General features: G+C 26.0%; 1 protein-coding gene across 4 annotated transcripts in view; it reads right to left on the bottom strand.

Moving 5' to 3' along the window:
* Positions 1–4,154: 4,154 nt before the first annotated feature.
* The window catches only part of LOC101239954 (uncharacterized), a 29,404-nt gene continuing 13,565 nt past the window's right edge, over positions 4,155–19,993 (bottom strand). For 2 of the 4 annotated variants that reach the window (XM_065813744.1, XM_065813747.1), the window contains 3 exons: positions 14,773–14,833; positions 6,981–7,030; positions 4,155–4,375 (listed from right to left, as the gene is read on the bottom strand). In XM_065813744.1, the coding sequence (XP_065669816.1) occupies positions 4,214–4,375; positions 6,981–7,030; positions 14,773–14,833 (273 nt within the window). In that variant the 3' untranslated portion in view covers positions 4,155–4,213. The remainder of the gene's footprint in view (positions 4,376–6,980; positions 7,031–14,772; positions 14,834–19,993) is intronic. The other 2 variants (XM_065813746.1, XM_065813745.1) reach the window with 2 other exon arrangements.

The following is a 19,993-nucleotide window of genomic DNA, read 5'->3' on the forward strand; positions in this document are numbered from 1 at the left end:
AAAATAAAGAGTTAAACAGACAGGGGCTCAAAGATGATGAAAATGACATTACGTCATCACAATCTTTTCATAGAGCCCCTTTATACATTTTTAATAGAATATAGATATTAAATTAAAAACCCTAATGGGCATAAAACTGCTGCGCTAATCAGTAAATCAAAAAAAGATCAAATAAAATAAATACTAAAATAACTAAAATTACTTGGTGATCCCTTTAAGCATAAATGATTCTCAAATTTTAAAAAATTCCCTTTTTATTAGAAACTTAAATGAACTTGATGACTTTGCCATACATTTAAATCCTTTTTGATAACTATTCCATATATTTGGTCCTCGATATGCAATGCTATATTCAGCATATTTATTAAAGTTTTGAGGCAGTTTATATGAGTTACTAATATTTGCTCTTAGATAATAGTTCTCATTTATGTTTATTTCAAACTTGTTGTTAAAGATTGAAGGAGAGAGATTGTTATTGAATCGATACATGAAAATTAAATGCTGATAGATATTTATTTCATAAACATCCATCATTTTCATATCTTTCATTATAGGTTTGGCGTGTTCACGCTAGCAACCAGACAATCTCTAATGGACTTATTATAAAAGGACAAAAATAGACTTCGACAAAGCACTAATTGCAACAATTTTAATTACAACTATCAAAAATGAATTGTCTATAAGAAATGTTTGTCTTTCTAGACAATCATTTTAAAAACGGACACTAAATGAACAATCTCGATTTTTTAATGAGGTATAGAAGATCTATTTAATATATAATTTGGACTTATAACGAGTAATTAAATTTTCACTGCAGCATCGTTTCAAAAACTGAAAACGAGCACAAAATTAAAAGTACAATTTTTCTAACAGAAGTTCATTTTTTAATTTTTTGTCCAGCGTGTGCTGTTGATTAAAAAGTTAATGTCTATTTAAAAATCTCAAAATGGACTATTTTGTGCTCAATTGAAGTTCATTAATTACTCAGTTCAGTTGTTTTTCAATTCTCAGTGAATGTGCGTGAAAATTTATTTTTAAAATGCCCTCTCCAGTTTGGGATTACTTCAAAAAAGTTGAAGGTAAGTTTATCATTTAAAAAATTTTCCTTAGTCACTAAAATCTTTATCACCTTCAATAAAATTATTTTAAAAATATGTGATCAAGGAGTTGTCCTTTATAAAATGTGGATTAGTGAGTAGAAGATTCCAATAGGTGTTAAAATTTATTTAGGTTTGTGAATAAAACAATAGTGAAAAAGAAAAATGTTTTTTACTTTCATTTTATTGATGAATATGTACGCAAGTTTTAAACAATAATTAATCATGGGCAATGATCGTCATTTGGAGTTTTGATGTCATTTCAATATTTTTTTAATATTATAAATTTACTACATAACAATCTTCAAATAATACGGTAATGAAAGATTTCTGGTTTTATGAAATCAAGTAAATTTAGACAAAATCATAGACACCAAATAGACAAAAAATTATGCTTTGTAGACTTATGAAGTGAAAATTATTTTTTAACTGAGCAATCTTAGGACACCATCAAAAATTTGATAGACACAACAAGGACAAAAAATTAAACATTTGTTGTGTCCATTACAACATACAGAATTGTCTATGTCTGTGTTGTAAGTCTATCCATAGACTAGTCTGGTTACTAGTTCACGCTTATTTTTAGAGTAAATGATTTTGCTAGCATGTTTTTGTAGAATATAAATTTTTTTAAGTTTTGATGGTTGCGTACTGGCTCATGTTATGTTTGCATAGCTAATGAAGCAATGAATTAGTCCAAAATATATTAGTTTGAGACTTTGTTTATTGATATATGAGCGAACTCGATACATCATACCAATTATATTAGTGATTTTGGATTGAATATATCTTATTTGAGGAAGCCAGGATAAATTCTCATCAACAAAATCTCCTAAGAATCTAATATTGGCTTGTTTTTTAACTAAGTTATCATTTAAGCTAAGGTCAGGCAACTTAAGAGGAAGGTTTTCTTCTTGTGTTTTTTTATGGAATAATATATAGTTTGATTTCTCTGAATTAAGTGAGAGTTTGTTAGCCCTAAACCAATTGTTTACTTTATTTAGTTCAATATTCATATCTAAGTATAATTTCTTGATAACATTGTTAGTAAGAAATATATTTGTATCATCAGCAAACATGACTGAATGATACAAATATATTTCTGAATGATACAAATATAAAAAAGTTTTAAAGATGCATTGCATAAATCATTTATATAAATTAAAAATAGGAGTTGACCAAGGATAGATCCTTGGGGGACTCCACATAAAACATTTAGAACTCCAGATTGTATATTCAAACGTATTGTTTTCTATTGGTAAGATAACTTTTAATCCAATTGTAATTTTTATTAATTATACCATAGTGCTTTAGTTTATCTAATAGGATGCAACGGTCAACATATTTGCTCCGGTATTTGATAAATTGAATTAGCGCAAAAACCAAAGTTTTTCGTCTGACTTTTTTCCCGTGACCCAACGTTCACGGGAAAAAAAAGTCAGACAAATTATCGTCTACATTCCGGTCTGAATTCCGGCTGAAACGGAATTCCGGTACATCCCTGGAATGAGTAAAACGATCCGCAATGTGGAACTTGAAAAAGTAAACATTTGATTTTAATCTAATAAATTATCATTATCAGAAAAAATATTATAAACATTGCGAAAAATATAAAATATCAAATAAATCAAAGCAGTATTTTGGGATACTTAATTAATGAGGATGTTTTATGGAAAAAAGACATTTCAGATTTTTTAAATACTAGATAACAAACAATATTGGCATACTCTGCTAAGCTAGACAAGAAAATCGCATATCTATTTTTCATTCATTTAAGTATATTATACGGTAATATAATATGGACAAGTACTAATTATAAAGGGACGGCAAATTTGAAAATTAATTTTTTTAAAAAATAACATTACTTATTCTCAACTTAGCATAAGGAATCAAAATATAAGAATCAAAACCATTTGAGATCTTAAAAAACAATAAAAGTAACTGTAATACTAATTGATAACAATTTATTAAATTAAACCTAAAAACGGTAAGTTAAATAGAGTAATAGAAAATTCATTTATTATACTTTTTTTTTGCAATGACTTTTTTAAACAATATATTAAGCAATTATTTGAGACAATATCTCCTGAAATAAATTATTGAATTAATATATCAAATACAATTGTCAAATAAATACAATTATAAACTTTTATAACATAATACTTTTTTTTAAATAAATAAAAACGTAAATACAAATACTAAGTTAAATATACATTTTGACTTTGGCTTTATCTGCTGCCGCACTGTGAAGCGAAAAACTCAAAAAGTGGCCATAAGTGGATTTTTTTTAATGCATCATTCTTACCAATTTTTTTTTTTTTTTGAAACTTATCCTTAGTACATTATGCCAACCACACTTCACAAGATTCTGAGGCATGAATTTTCAAAAGCTTAGCATTTGGCTCTTCCTATTGGAGCCTATTTGAGGAAGCTCAGAAAGCACCAAATTAAGGCTATAAGTAATGCAAGACTCAATCCCTCATGCAAAAAACTATATAGCTATTGTGATCTAGAACCAATATTATCTACTAATAAGTAGCGATTTACTGGTACTCCTAACTTTGATCCTGATCTACAGGACCTCCTCATAAGAAATGATTAGTTGTTGTTTTCTTAATAATCGGTATCTTTTTAAATTTAAACTTTTTCTTGTCAAAATTCACCTATCAGTATATAAAAATCAGCGGGATTACAAATTAATGCATAAAAAATAAGGTAAATTTTTTTCACTAAGCAAATATTTTTATAATGATTTCTACAATCAAAAAATTGAAAAAAAGTGCACTAAAAAATTAAAAGAGGGGGGAAAGGGACTAGGAAAAAGAAAAAAAAAAATGGGGGAAGGGGGGGGGGTCCACAACTTAAAATTTATGAAATTAATAATTTTTAATGTTTATTGCTGAATTGGACAATTATTTGATAAAAATATTCAGTATTTTTCAAAATATTAGTTTTGACCGCTTTTCGCTTCATTGAGTGCGTTTTAAAATCAGTAACTTACGGATTATTAAATGAAATTTCAAATTTTTTTGAACTTTTTTGAATTAAAACAAAATATTAAAAATATATATAATATATAAATAATGACGAATAATTTAACAACTTAAATGTCTTAATTATTTTTTATTTTCCGAAATTATAGTCGAGTTAGCTAGTGGCAATGCATCAGGTTGGTACGAGTTTGCAGAGTTTTTGAGTATATGTGGATTAGTTACCCTATAAACTGCCTCGCCAAATTGAACAAACAATCTAGCATTGTTTATGGATTCATAACTACCCTAAACAAATAAAAATTCAGAAAATTGTAGTGACATCATTTTTAATATACGTTAACATTCTTAAATAAAAATATAAGATGATCGTAAATAACCTAATAAGGTTATAGTCATTAAATCGATAAAACTTTTGTTCTAATAATCAGAAAAAACATAAATTAAACTATATCAGTAAAAAGAAATAAAATTGACATATGTAACAAACTTAAACAATAGAAATATATAACGATATACAATAGACATACAAAACAAATCTATAAAAACTATATAACAAACAATTGCAAACTAAAGTTGATAAAAAATAATTTAGTGACTTAATATGACCTTCTTTTCTTTCTATGCGAACCAGCTATAATATATATGTTATAAAACATAAGACATTTCAAACTAAGTTATATATAATTTTAACATTTAATGAATCAAATTATATATTCGTAGTTATAAGTATTAGATAACACAGACCTACAAACATTTTGTTGTTGTTGTTGCCTAGGATATCTAGAAGTTAGCAAGTAGACTTATCTTAATTTATTCTCTGCAAGACGACTGGTTCTTCACTCAGAGAAAGTGCCAATCCCAACATTACTCCAGCTACCAGAGCTCTGTGAAGATAAATATTGGCCTTCTGATACTAATGAAGGTGACATGATTATGTGGAGATGTTACTAATTCCACAACGTTTCAATCAAGATTAGTCTAGATTGAAACGGACTTCATTTGTTACAGTTGTCAGAAATTTTCTGGGCAAACCCAAAGACGGAAATGATATTGAACTGGAAAACAAGATGCTTAGCAATTTCAAATCCCTCGGGTATAATATAAGTAATAAGGTACACTATTTACACAGCTATTTAGACCGTTTTCCTGAAAATTTAGAAGACATGAGTGAGGAGCAAGATCAAAGATTTTACCAAGATATTAAAACTATGGAGGACCACTACCAAGATGAGCTACACACATGATGGCAGATTACTGCTGGAATTTAAAAAAAGGCGGTTACAAAATACACTCAAGAATGTCACGGAAAAAACGTTTAGAGAGTGTTCAGTGACCATAGTTTGTTTCATACATATATTTTTTTTATCTTTGTATATAATAACTTTATAAATAAAATTTGTATATAATAACTTTATAAATAATAAAATGTATAATATAGTATATAATTATATATTTGTATAATAAATAGTCCAAATTCCATGTTTACCTTCTTGATTTAATCCATGGATTTCACTGAAAATAGTGTAATGAATATTTTACTAAAATGTTATATCTTAAAAATTTGAGCTGATAGGCAAAATATAATGGTACACTTGAATTCAGGGCATCAAATTCATATAAAGTCAGCTGCAAACACCCTGGCACCAAAACAGGTGTTGACCAGTGTAATCATTATCTTTTATGAGTTATGTTTAGTTGTAATTTTAAAACATTAAATAAAAAAATAAATAAAAAAAGTAAAAAAAATACACTTGTGGACAAAAGAGAAAAACAAAGCATGAAAACGCATAAAAAGATACTGAAAACAAAATAATTATTTTTTTATTAAAAAAAAAAATACTCAGTGTAAAAACCAAATAGTTTAAATAATTAAAGATACAGATGATTAGATTTTTTAACTAGTAAAAATCACATATTCCTATATAAGACACCAAGTAACATAACTCAAACAAGCTTTATAAAAATTCTAACAAAATGTGTTACTATTGGTTAAAAAAGATAAAATCCTAAATGGTTCACTCTGCTTCATAACAAATAAAAATTGAAAAAAAAACACACACACTTTAATCTCAAGAATTTTATTCTTTTATTTAAAGAACTATCGCTAAAGCCATCTTTTAATCTTGTTACAGATTATGTTAGAGTCAAATCAAGATTAGACAAATATTGCATATGAAGATCTTTTCATACCATTAAATGAAGAACATCTGATATAAGTAGGGCATGTGTGCCTCTATAAACATGGTGACGGCATTTCACCTAGGAAAACTTTGATAAAAAAACCCCACTTAAATATGAGGTAGGAGGTGCTCATAAATCTTAAATTGTAATCATTTTTAGTGGTCAACAATACAAATAGCTTTTAAATTTCTGTAAAATATGTTAACATTAATCATTTGTAAAAATTTATGATGAATAAAAAATATTTATTATAGACAAAAATTGCTTCAGTTAAATAGAGTTTCCAAAGAACACTAGATTTGAAAGTAATAAACTGTCATAAGATGTCAACAATCTAAAGTACCGTTAGAGACAGTACTACTTCAGATCAATTTTGAAAGAACATTAGGAAACACAACTAATTTAATGTTTACAAGCCAAAGAACTTGGAACACAACTAATTTAATGTTTACAAGCCAAAGAACTTGGAACACAACTAATTTAATGTTTACAAGCCAAAGATTTAAACAATGTAAAATATAAAGATTTTCCATTAAGTAAATGAATTTGAATTGAATTTGACAACATTTTGTTATTTTTTACTATATACCATGTTCACAACATTTATATAATAAACACTATAATAAACTAAATTTTACAATAAAATTAAAGCAAAAAAATTTAACAAAATAAAGAAATAATAATAAAGAAGTTTATGTAGAAAACATACATTATCAAATGTTTGATCTAGGGGTGTCTCATCTTCTTCATCTGACAACTCTAAAAATAAATGCTGTTTTTTTTTAATTTTTTATTATCATTATAATTTATACATAGTTTAAACTTTTTTTGACTTGATTATTAACTAAATGTTAATTGCTTTGTGAAGCTAAATTAATTTCTGTCCCCATAGTAACTCTAATTTTTATTTCATGAATAAACAGAGAAAGCTGTTTTTTGAGTAATGTTATGTAAAATAAGAAGTAGGCTGAGCTCTATTTGCATTGAAAATCAACTTACAGAATTTATACTTTACAGTGAAAACAATAAATGATATAAGAATAATTACTTTAGATCTATGACATTAAATGTCAATTAACTCTATTTAACTTCAGCACTTTTTGTCTATAATAAATTTTTTTTATCTAAGTATTTTAGTTATATACATTGAAAATTCAAACATAAAAAAAAATAAAACAATTATATTATTTAGGTTTATAAACATTTTTAAAAATGCATATTTAAAAAAAATAATTGCATTGAAAGTCAGAAAATTTAAGCGAGTTCTAACTTTTGTCAGAGTTAAACCTGCAATTGAAAAAACGGTCTCTGTTGCAATAGATGTTGGTCTTATTGCTAGAAGTGCATTAAACAATATAATTAAATTATTAGTTCTTGCTTTAGTGGTTGTTAAAAGCATAAAATCATTTTTCAACAATGTAGTCATTATGTTGCTTGGCTCTTCTACATGGGTAATTGAGTAAATTGACGCTTACAGCTTTAGCTGCAAAATATTATTTGTATTTTAACTTTGAGCATACTTTCACTTACAATTTCTTTAACAACTTCCTTGACCTCATTGTGCTCAGCACTGCTACTGTAACCACTTAAAGTATGAACCCTTTAAAAAATTTCTACTACTGAAGCAATGGTGGCAGATTTTAAAATATACTCAAAATAGATTTTATCTTTCATTCGCTTTTTTATCTGTTTTTTACTTATACCTGTTTGTAACTGTACTTATACCTGTTTGTAACTTATAAATTTTTACTTATACCTGTTTGTAACTTATAAATTTTTACTTATACCTGTTTGTAACTGATCTAAGGATTCAAATACAAATTTATTAACACCTTCAGCGGTCAAAAGTGTTACAGAATTTTTTGAATCTAACATTTTTGGTCTAAATCTATCATATTTATCATGTTCTAGATGTTTATATATCATTTATAGATATCTATTAATATATTAATCAGAAAATCACTCTTTTGTAATAGTGTTAGAAATTCTTTACCATGATTAAAATGAACCTGTCCAACATAAGTGTGACACTAGGGTGTTTTCAAAATAATTAAAATTTACTGTTCAAAATAATTTAATTTACTTAAATTTTAATTATTTTGACAATAAAAAAAATATTTTTCTTTTTAAATTTAGCATTTTTTAGGCCATTCTAAAAAATATAGAATGTTATTGTCTGAGAATTTTATTAGGGGTCATCTATAAAGTATATCTCACTAAAATTAACTTTTAAATAGAAGTATAATCGTTCAGAAATTTTCATTCAGCATAAAGCGCTTTTGAATTTTAATTACTTTAAATCTATGCATGGAAACCAATAATATCCTACTTCTATTTTAAAATGAAATTTAGTGTCATTTACTTTATGGATAAAATAAATCATAGTAAATTTACCTATAATTTAAATCAAAACAACCAGAAAAGTTCTCTCCAGTTATTCAGCTATTAAATATACTTAATATGCTCAAAGACTTACAAAGGTTAGCTATAGAAATGTTTCTTTTTATATGTTATGTTATAAATTTATATGTTATATGTTATAAATTTATATGTTATAAATTTATGTTATAGGTTAGAAACTTGTATGTTATATGTTATAAACTTATATGCTATATATTAGAAATATATATGTTATAAATTTATATGTTATATGTTATAAATTTATATGTTATATGTTATAAATTTATATGTTATATGTTATAAATTTATATGTTAAAAATTTATATGTTATATGTTGTAAAGACATAATAAGCGTTAAACTAAAAATTATGTTAATAAGAATTTCAAATAGGATATGAAAAATGTAATACTTATTTTTGCATTTTTATTTTATTTAATGCAATATCATGATTAAATATTTTCTATAAATATGCAAGTTGTTTTTAGGAATTTATTTTAAATAGTAATCTAATTGAACAACAAAGAATTAGTCGTTTAAAAATCTCTAGTTCAAATTCGAAATATTTTTTTTTTTCAAAAAATAAAGTTTAAGCATATACTTAGACTTCTTGAAATATAATATGACAAATTTTTTTCTCTTACTTTATTTCATTGCAAAACAATTTGTACAAAAAATTGAAGAACCATTATGAACAATCCTATAGGGCCTGAATTTGGTATAGATTTTATTTTATTTAGTTTTTGTATAAAAAATAACATTGATTGAGGCAGAGTTTGATCATTTCATGTATATCAATAAGCGTTAGTTTGGGTAATTTTTCAAGATTATCAATGTTGTTGTTTAAAATATCAATAGTTCTATGAAACACTTTGTCTATTGGAATGGAAGGATTTATTGCTATTACATCAAAAAAGACTTGAGTTTCACTGGAATCAAGTGACCAAGGTTTTGCTTCGTTGAAAAATGAGGAATTTAATAATCTTGTTTTGTTTTTGTTAAGGTTTGTCATATAATTCTTACAAGATACTTATGGATGATCCGTATGGTGGGGTACCCATGGGAGAAACGGCTGGCTGCATTAAATAATTATTTTCTGGTTTGTGAGCTTTTTTGACTCCATATAAACGTGGAGGGATGCAGTCAGAGGGGTATAGTTAAAAATAAGTCCAATTTTTTCTGTTTTTTTAATTTGTATAATAATTTTTGGATTTTAGTCCCAGTGAAATTCAAGTCCCTTTATGTAATTTCATTTTATCTCTCCATTCAAATAGACAAAGCAATTCCTATAACTATCAATAATTTAAATAACAACATTGATAATCTTAGAAAACGCACCAAACTAACGCCTATTGATATACATGAAATGATCAAACTCTACCTGATTCAATGTTATATTTTATACAAAAACATAATAAAATCTATACCAAATTCAGGCCCTCTACAATTGTCCATAATGGTTGTAGTAGAAAAAGCATTTTTACAACATTTAGAAACGAAAATACTTATTATTACTAAAATAATAATAATAAATAAGTTCAAAACTTAGAAATGAACTTAAATCTTACAATGTCAGAATAATTTTTACTACACCACCTGTATTAAAAATATATATTGTATTACAGATCAAAATTAATTCTCAATAGTAATCCTGGTGTCTACAAACTCAAATTAACTTGCGGCAGTATATACATTGGAAAAACAAAAGAAAAAAGGTTCTATCAAGATGCATTGAACATCAGAAAAACTATTTAAAAGCTAAGTGGGATACATCTGGGGCAACCAACACCATATACAATGATGTATGTTTTACATTTCAAAACTCTATCAATTAAATCAGAGTATGAAGAACGTAAAGTGAGAGAACCACTTCAAGTTAACTACGCCTCAACATACCAGGGTTACCATCTGGTGTTTTTTGAAGCCAAATTTCTCAAATCTGGTTTGTTTTTTTATCATTTGGCTTGGAATTTTTGTTTCCGTTTATTTTAGAAAATCTGGTTTAAATCTGGTTTATTTTAGAAATCTTTTGGTCTATTCTTTTTTTTTTTTTTTTTAAATCATGTTTAATTTTGGTTTATTTATTAATAAATCGATTTGATCAAGTTTTCATTTCATAAAAAAAGTTAATTTGAAGGAAAGAAAGATTAGCATTTTTTTATTTTATAGAAGAACAATCAAATTTAAAATAAATGAAAGAAATGGGTACATTAAGGTCTTAAAACATTAAAATTTTTTAGTTGTTATGCCTTTAAAATGTTGTTTTTATCCTTCAATTGTCAAAAACATTTGAAAATTTTTACATTCAAAATTATATTTTTTGAGAAAAATCTGCCTGTAATGAATGTTGTTTCCCAGATTGAAAAGGTCTTTTAAAATCTACTGTTTCCTCATCTTATGGATACAAAAATAAAGAAATTAAAAATCATTGTAGAAATTTTCAGCATCATTAGAGTAAGTTTGAAAACCTTTAAGAAAAATAAGTATCTAAAAATACCGCTGAATTCTAAACTGCTTCGTGAGACCCTTTAGAAGTTTCTGGAGACCTAGACCTTTGCAACATAGATGCGTATTGCCTTGGCTGTCAATGTGTTCTGTTTCTAACTGTTTTGTTGAGCCTTCTCACAGGGTATCTAGATAAAAATCAGACTAAGAAATTATCAGACCAAGTCTTGGAAGATTGATTCATTTGATGAGTCATTTGGATCAAATCATATTTAATAAGACGAAAGATTTTTTACCAGGAATTTAAAATAATTGAGTCAATTATCGCATAGGTTGGAAAAAAAATCTATATTTATATGCAAGCGAGAAAAAAAACTATTTTATAGGTTGATAGTGTCGAGTTTAGTATAGGTGTTTAAGAGTGAAGTACTTTCCCCAAATCACATTGAAGGCTGGAGTGTTGTTTTTGACGTTTTGAAAGAAAACCTGGCAACGTACCAGGAAACAAAATAGTTATTATACTTCTCAACATGACAAATAAAAAAGGGTGAAATAAAAAAAAAAAGGGTTAATAGTTTGAGACCTCTGTTTGAAAATTACGAAAAAAAAGCCTTCTCAAAAAAGATAAGCTGTTGCACAACTTATATGACCATAATATTTTGTTTTGACAACTTGACCACGGCTTTTTGCAAGTTTTGAAAATTAGAGTGTTTAAAAAATACTATGAATAAACAAATGTAAACTTAAACTAAAATTAAAATAAAAACCAAAAAGAGAAATAAAAACTGTAAAAAAAAATTACACAACTAAACTAAAAAAATAACTTTAAAGAATGATAAAACAAATAAAAAATAAACCAGAAAAAGCAAAAGCATAAAATTAATGTCTTTGTTTTAATTTAAAAGTGTTTCACATCATAGAATTTAATAAAATACTTCATAAATAAAAAATAAAGTTTTATTGTTTAAACAAAAATAATATTTTATTTTTATTTTTTTACAAATTTAATTTAAGAATTTAGAGAATTCTTAAATAAAATTTGTGAAAAAATAATAATAAATTTGCCTAACTGAACACTCTAAATTCTTAAACTTTAAGAATTTAGAGTGTTCAGTTAGGCAAAAAAAAATTTTTTTTTGGAATATTAAAATTATCGTTTAATATCATTTATGTGACATTTATTCAGAAAATATTAAGTCATTAAAAAAAAACATTTAACTGCAACTGAGAGTTTTTTAAAGAAACAAATTGTTTTATAAAAAAAAATTTAATTTTAAAAGACTTTAAATTAAATATGATTTTAAAAATTTTAATTTAGTTTTGAAGGAATGTAAAATAGTAAAAATGTTGAAAATTTAGATTTAAATAAATATAAAATAGTTTCACAATTTTTATTAAAGAAGTTTTTTTCTTATCACCTGCTAACTAATTCATTACATAAAATATGAATCTCCCCATCATAGATTATCATAGATTATAATATGCGAAAGCAAATTAAAAACTTTTTTTTCTTGTAAAAAGGGAATTTTTTTCACAAATGTGTTTAAAATTTTTTGTTTCTTTTTAATTCAATATTGAGTAAAGTTCTTTTGACATAATACATTTATGAACATAAATTATATTTACAAATATCTTATTGGTAACTTATAATACCTATCTACAAATTGTTTATAATCTTTATTAAAAATACTACATTAAATATGTAAAAATTAAAATAAATAAATAAATTGTGATAAACAAACAAAAGATTATGTTAAGTAAGATTGTTTTGAGAAATAAATTATAAGGAAATTTAATCTTTTTCAAATATGAAACTTAGATTCTATTAATAACTTTTGTTAAATTAGTTTAAATATTTTTTAAAGATATATATATATATATATATATATATATATATATACATAACACCTGTTCCATAAAATTTGAGACTAACTTAAATTAGCGATATTTAATTAGTAAGCTTGATAAAATAATTAGTATTTGGTATCAAATGAAAGGTCTATCTTTCCTCTTTCAATTAGTATATAAATTCTCTGATTATTTTTTGTTTAGATAACAATTTAAAATGCTAAATCAACAAGCCCTAAAAAGTCATGAGTATAATTTTTATAAAAAAAAAACATGAAGATGGAAAACACGTTGTTTGGAACCATTTAAAGATGGAGGGCTACTCAAAAGCTACAATTTTTTTTTTTTTTTTAATAATTCACCTCCCCAAGGCCGAGAAGGCCACTACAGATGAGAAGGCTACTTGTGGTTAACCCTCTCTTAACTCTCTAACTCCGAAACACGAACCTTGATGAACAAGGCCGCTGCGCGGAGAAACAAGTTAAGCGCGGTACTACCAGGGACGTGGCGGGAATCAAACTCGGAAATTTATAGATATATGAACAGATACAATCAAAATAAACCATTGGGTCGCAAAGCTGGAAGTGGAAGAAGGCCTATTCTTAATACACAAAACAACCACATCAAATTAAGGAAAATGTTTAACAATCGAAGAGGTGTGTCACTTTCAAAGGCTTCTAGAAGACTTGGTTGTAGCAAAAGCACCATCGGACGAATCTTCAAATGCTTTAAAAAGCCTATTCTTTGTTATAAAAGAAAAAAAAAACCAAGCAGAACTCCTGAACAGAGGCTTTGGGGTCGCCGAAAATGTGGTCAACTTTATTTAAAATATTGCAACCATGAATTTATTATTGACGATGAGTCATACTTTACTTTGTCAAATAGCACACTGGCTGGTAATAATACATATTATTCAAATGATCAAAAATTGACACCAGACATTGTTAAGTATTAAGATGTTGCAAAATTTGAAAAAAAATTACTTGTATAGATGGCAATCTCCTCTTGATGGATCACATCTATAAACATTGTTCCTTCTAGTTAAGCGGTAAACCAAGAGATCTATTTAAAAGAGTGTTTACAAAAGCGCTTGCAACTTTTTATTAATAAATATTATCGAGACACCAAGTATATCTTTCGGCCCGATTTATCAACATCTCACTATGCTAATTCAGTAACAAAATGGTTAAAAACCCAGAAGATACCATTTGTTCAAAAAAAAAGACAATCCAGCAAACTTACCAGAAGCTCGTGCTATAGAGGAATTTTGAGCAATGCCTAGCTGGGATGTGTACAAGAATGGATGGTCTACAAATAATATATCAAACCTTGAGTGCTGGATTCGTTATTGTGCCAGTAGACTTGACCTAAATGCTGAACAAAAGCTGGTACAAGGTACCAATAGCAGACTTGATCAAATTCGAAGATATGGAGTCTTGTGATAAATTTTTATTTATTTTCCTATTCTACATATTTAATTCTAAGAAAATAGCAAAAAAAAAATTTTTATCGTGTTTATTTAAGTTTTTATTCAAGTTTAAAGCCAGTCTCAAATTTTATGGAACAGGTGTTAAATCATGCTAAAAAAATACTAAATAATAGTAAAACTAATAAATCTACTTGATAAGAACAGGAAAAAACCCTAATTCCAAAATCAAAATCAAATTAAAGTTTATTTGAATCTGTTGAAAATGAAATAAATTAATAAGAAAAACGTTTGTTTTTTAATCAATAGCTTTATCTGAAATGATTTATATTGATATTAAATGTTTTTGTTTTTATGATATTGAATGGGTTTGTTAATCATTACCTTTATCTTCATAGGTAACCACAAGGTTATCGAAAGCCATATTTTTTGACAGTTCAGAATCCTTGATATAAAAAAATAGTATAAACATAAGTCTTGGTCAGGAAAGCAATCTCACACTCTTCTATGACCATGGTCACTCTCGCACTATTCTATGACCATGCTCACTCTCACACTATTCTATGACCATGCAAATCATATTGACCATGCAAATGATATTCTCACACTATTCAATGACCATGCAAATGATATTTTGTTTTGACAATTTGATTATGGCTTTAAACATTTCGAAAATGTGCTGAATAAAGATTTTAAACTATGCCTTAGAAATAAATAAAATTAAAACTTTTATTAAATAAATTTAAAAATTACTGATTATTTTAGCTTAAAGCATCGATGAAAGTTGTATTTAATTTTTATTTATATTATATAAATTATATAAGTATGCATTTTTTAAAAAGAATAACTTTTTTTAAAAATTAAAAAAAAAAAAAGTTTGTTTTGATTTTATAAACATTGAATTTTTTTGACAAGAAATTTTCTTTTAATTTTTTTAAACAAGAGATTTTCTTTTAACTTTTTTAGACGAGAAATTTTCTTTTAACATTTTTAGACAAGAAATTTTCTTTTGATTTTTTTAGACAAGAAATTTTCTTTTGATTTTTTTAGACAAGAAATTTTCTTTTAACTTTTTTAGACAAGAAATTTTCTTTTGATTTTTTTAGACAAGAAATTTTCTTTTGATTTTTTTAAAGAAAAAATTTTCTTTTAATTTTTTAGACGAGAAATTTCTTGTTTACTTCATTTAATTAAAAAAGTTTTAAAAATTAAAATATTTTTCCTTTATTTTTTATAACTTTCTATAAATAAGTGTATGATGCATGAAATGGTTTTAAAAAGAGTTAAATTATCATATCAAATTATTAATTATATAATTATCAAATTATTATTTACTAGTGTGTATTAATATGTAAACCTACTATTTTTAAATTTGTAAAAAAAAAAAAAAAAAAAAAAACGCTGTAATTTAAATTAAATGTGAGTATTTATAGGATGATCATTAGAAGTTGTAACTTCATTTAAAAAAAAATAATGAAACTATTTTTAAAAAATGAGTAAAGATAAAAGATTTGAAGTTTATTGATTCCAAACATAATTAAAAACTTGATTTAAATAATCTTAGGATTTTAATTTTTTGTGTTTTATTTTAGTTAAGTTATATTATTAGTTTTTGTGTTTTAATTTATTTAAGTTCTTTTTATTTTTGCTTTCGTTAAATTCTTTTTTTAAATAACTTTTTTTAAGTTATTTTTTTAGTAAAGTCTGGATTAGTTTTTATCAGTACATTTTTAAAATGTTTAAACTTTCAAAACATATTAGAGCTGTAGTGTTAAAACAAAATATTATTTACATGGTCATATATAGGCAATTGCACCCCTTCCTGACGAAGACTTTATATATATATATATATATATATATATATATATATATATATATATATATATATATATATATATATATATATATATATATATATATATATATATATATATATATATATATATATACACACACACACACACATATATTTAAGTAGCACCAATATTATTATAAAAATTTAATATAAGAATATGTGAATGAGCTTATAATGGTTAATATGATAATTTTTGCGAGTGAAACTAATATTTTGGATGCCCACTGTGTATATTATCTATCTATCTATTTATCTATCTATTTCTCTATCTATCAATCTATCTATCTATCAATCTATCTATCTATTTATCTCTCTCTCTCTCTCTCTCTCTCTCTCTATATATATATATATATATATATATATATATATAAATATATATATATATATAAATATATACCCCTTTGTCCAATATAGGAAAATACTCCAAGTTGGCCTTTCCACTTAGGGCTAAATTATATATAAAACAGATATGTTCAATGGAAAAATCTGTCAGACTTATCTAGGGTACAAGATAACGAGGTTCAAAAAAAAAAAAAACGATTAAGATTGGAAATGTTTTTAATAACGAGCAATGTATTAAAAATTCAAGAGTAAATACAAACAAGTTATAATAATTAATTAAAAAAGACTAACAAAAAACTAAATGAGTAAACTAAAACAATAATATTGTTAAACACTGAAATGTTTGAAATAAAGATAAAACAATTTTATGTTAGAAAAATACAATTATTTGCTATTGTATTCTTTTTTTTTCTTATGCAATATAACTAGAGCCTCTTCAAGCACCATTATTTCTTTTTCGTGTTCTTCACTTTTTCACTTTTTGTAAGAAGTTTCATTTGAGACCTATCCTACTGTTTGCTAGCTTCCTTGGTGAATGTAATAAATTCCTCATTGTATGTTTTACATACTTCGTTCAATACTTTTTGCTTTTCCTTAAGTCCCAATATTTCTTCATCTAAAAGCATTATCACGCTATTTTCTTTTTCTTTTGCTTGGAGTTTTCTATTTTCCTTCAAATAGTTTTTATATTTTAACAAGGCACACGAACAGCCTTTATCATTTCATTGTTTATTTCTATTTTGTGAGCCTCCAATTTGTTTGACACCATAAAATCCTTAATAGTGCGACGAGATATAAATGACTTTTCTTTCACGTTTTCACTGAGCATATTACTGTTAATACTGAAACCTCTCTCAATTGATGCTTGCCCATAACATAAAGTAAAAACAAACATCAAAACTTTTGACAAAATCTACGCCAACTTTTATGGTTTTAAAATAAAACTTTTTTCTAAACAATTTCCAGCATAAAAATTTTTAAATGCAGATAAAAAAGTAGTTGAACTTTCCACTAACAACTCTGAAAATTGTATGAAAGCTTCATCACAATCATTTGAAGTAATATGTGAGCAAAAAAGAATTAGATGTAGTACAGATTTTATCTGATAAAGAAGATCAGCTTTTTGTTTAGAAAGAATTGACACTAGACTGATGCAGCCAGTTGCTTCCAGAAAAGAAAATCAATTCAAACTTCTTTCGAATATTTTTCCAGGATTCAAATGATAATGAGACGACAATCTTTCATGAACCTGTTGATGACATCCTGAGATAATGCATCCTTTCTCCTCAATTTGATAATGTTACGCTCTGCAGCAAATCCAATTGTCATTAATTTTAATAGCAGAAAGTTTTCCTTTTTAGTGAAATCAAATTTTTGAAGTTGCTTGCCATTGACGATACTGCTATGGATATCTTGTTTTATAATTAAACCCATTAAACTTTTAACAGTAGAGAAGAAATTTTTAAAAAGAAAGGGAATCATTGGTACATCGGTTTGATATCTCAGTAAGATTTTCTGCAACAAACTTGCAATGTAACCAAAAAACTTCAATTTAGTAAAAGTTAACTCATCTTTTGTTCCCCCTAACACTGTCACAGCTCTTGCATTTTGAATGCTTACTTTAAGGAAGAGTCTCCCAATACTTGGTTATTTTTTTAACATTCTCCCAAATTAAACAAAGTCTATCAGCAACTCTTTGTTCTTCAACCCAGCATGTTGAGCTAAATGCATAAGGAAAATTCTCTCATTCAGTAACAGTTACATAATCAGCTCTTCTAGCCGGAGAACCATGAAAAAGGTTGTATGATGCTTTCATTAACTTCCCTATATTCCATTCAGCAGATTGAAAACCTGATTTGAAAGCCCCATGTATTACATGAAGGTTACTACTCCCAACATTAAGAACTTTAGGTAACTGTTGTTGATCACGCTGCTTTTCAAGAAGATTAAGAAGGGACCAGTTCACATTTGGACCAACCATACTTAGCTGAGTCAGATTTATGCTATTAATCATTGACAAAGACATAGTAATACTTTCAAGTAAATTTTTTGCTGTGAGGTGACCTAAAACTTTAGAGTCAAAGTATCCGAATTCAACATGATTTAGATCGCTGCTCCAAAACCAAACATTTAGATTCAATTGACAATTTTGGAAAGAATCGTTCAGGCTTTCATCAAATACAACAGTATAATAAGATTTTTTATATTTCCAGTTAAAAGTCTGTGAAAATAAGTCCAAGACCAAAATTAATTATATAACCAAGTTTTGTTCTACCCATTTCATAAGATTTAGCAGTATTGCTATCAGGGAACATTTTCTGATAAAGTATGCCATTTTTATTACACGAATTTAATGAGAAATTACTGCATTTAAAACAGAATAGATTTCTGCACAACTTTTATCACATTGATCTACTGTAAGAACTGCTTGCTTTTTAGATGTAGACTGTGCAGGTATGAAGAAGCAAGTTACTAGCTTTGATTTCTGTGCATGTTTTTCGCCATCTTTGGCGAAAATTTTTATTAAAAAACATTTCAAAACATTAAAAAAAAATTAAAAAGTTCCATAATTTTTTCCTAAATCAACTATTATCCCCTGATTTGGTGGCAACCCTGTACATAAATATATATATATATATATATATATATATATATATATATATATATATATATATATATATATATATATAAAGTCATCAGTGCTCAGCAGACTGAGAACCCAAAAATCTTGTAAAGTTAGCATCTTAAACTAAAAGTATTACGCAAAAAAAAAGGGTAGTTTTTTCTATGCTTAAGCAAATATATGTGGAAGAAGACAAAGATATTGCTGCTGAAATTAAACTATCTACAGAAGGTACACTAATCAAAGCTACTCTCGGGGTTAAACAGAAAGAAGTATAATATATTACTGTGAAAGAAATTTCGAACTTAGTAAAGGCTTTAGATCTTTCTCAGTTCAAATTTAAATGTTTCAAATATTGAGAAGGAATAGTATGAAGTTTGGACATGGAAAAAAAATTAGTAAACTTTTTAGTAATAAAAACTTTTGGATGATTTCTATGGCACTGTAAATATATCCATAGAGGAAAAAAGTAAGCCAACAATGATTGAAGTAAAAAGAGATCTTGTTTTTATCAGAAATTAGTCAGAATTTTTGGAAATGTTATGGAATATCGCAATCATGATCTAACAACCACTTTAGTAAGTATAGGAATTGATTATGGGGGTGGGTCTTTAAAGATAATTGCAAGCTTGTTCAATCCAGAATCGCATAAATCTGAAGATAGGAATATGTCAGAAACATACAGTGGTATCAACACTTCATTAGCCCTTCGATATGCTGAAAACTGTTCTAAAACAAAGAATAACTTATCCAAAATATTAAATTTAGTGCAATTATCAAGGTAT

This window comes from Hydra vulgaris, chromosome 12 (genome assembly GCF_038396675.1).
Source record: "Hydra vulgaris chromosome 12, alternate assembly HydraT2T_AEP".
Lineage (NCBI taxonomy): Eukaryota > Metazoa > Cnidaria > Hydrozoa > Anthoathecata > Hydridae > Hydra > Hydra vulgaris.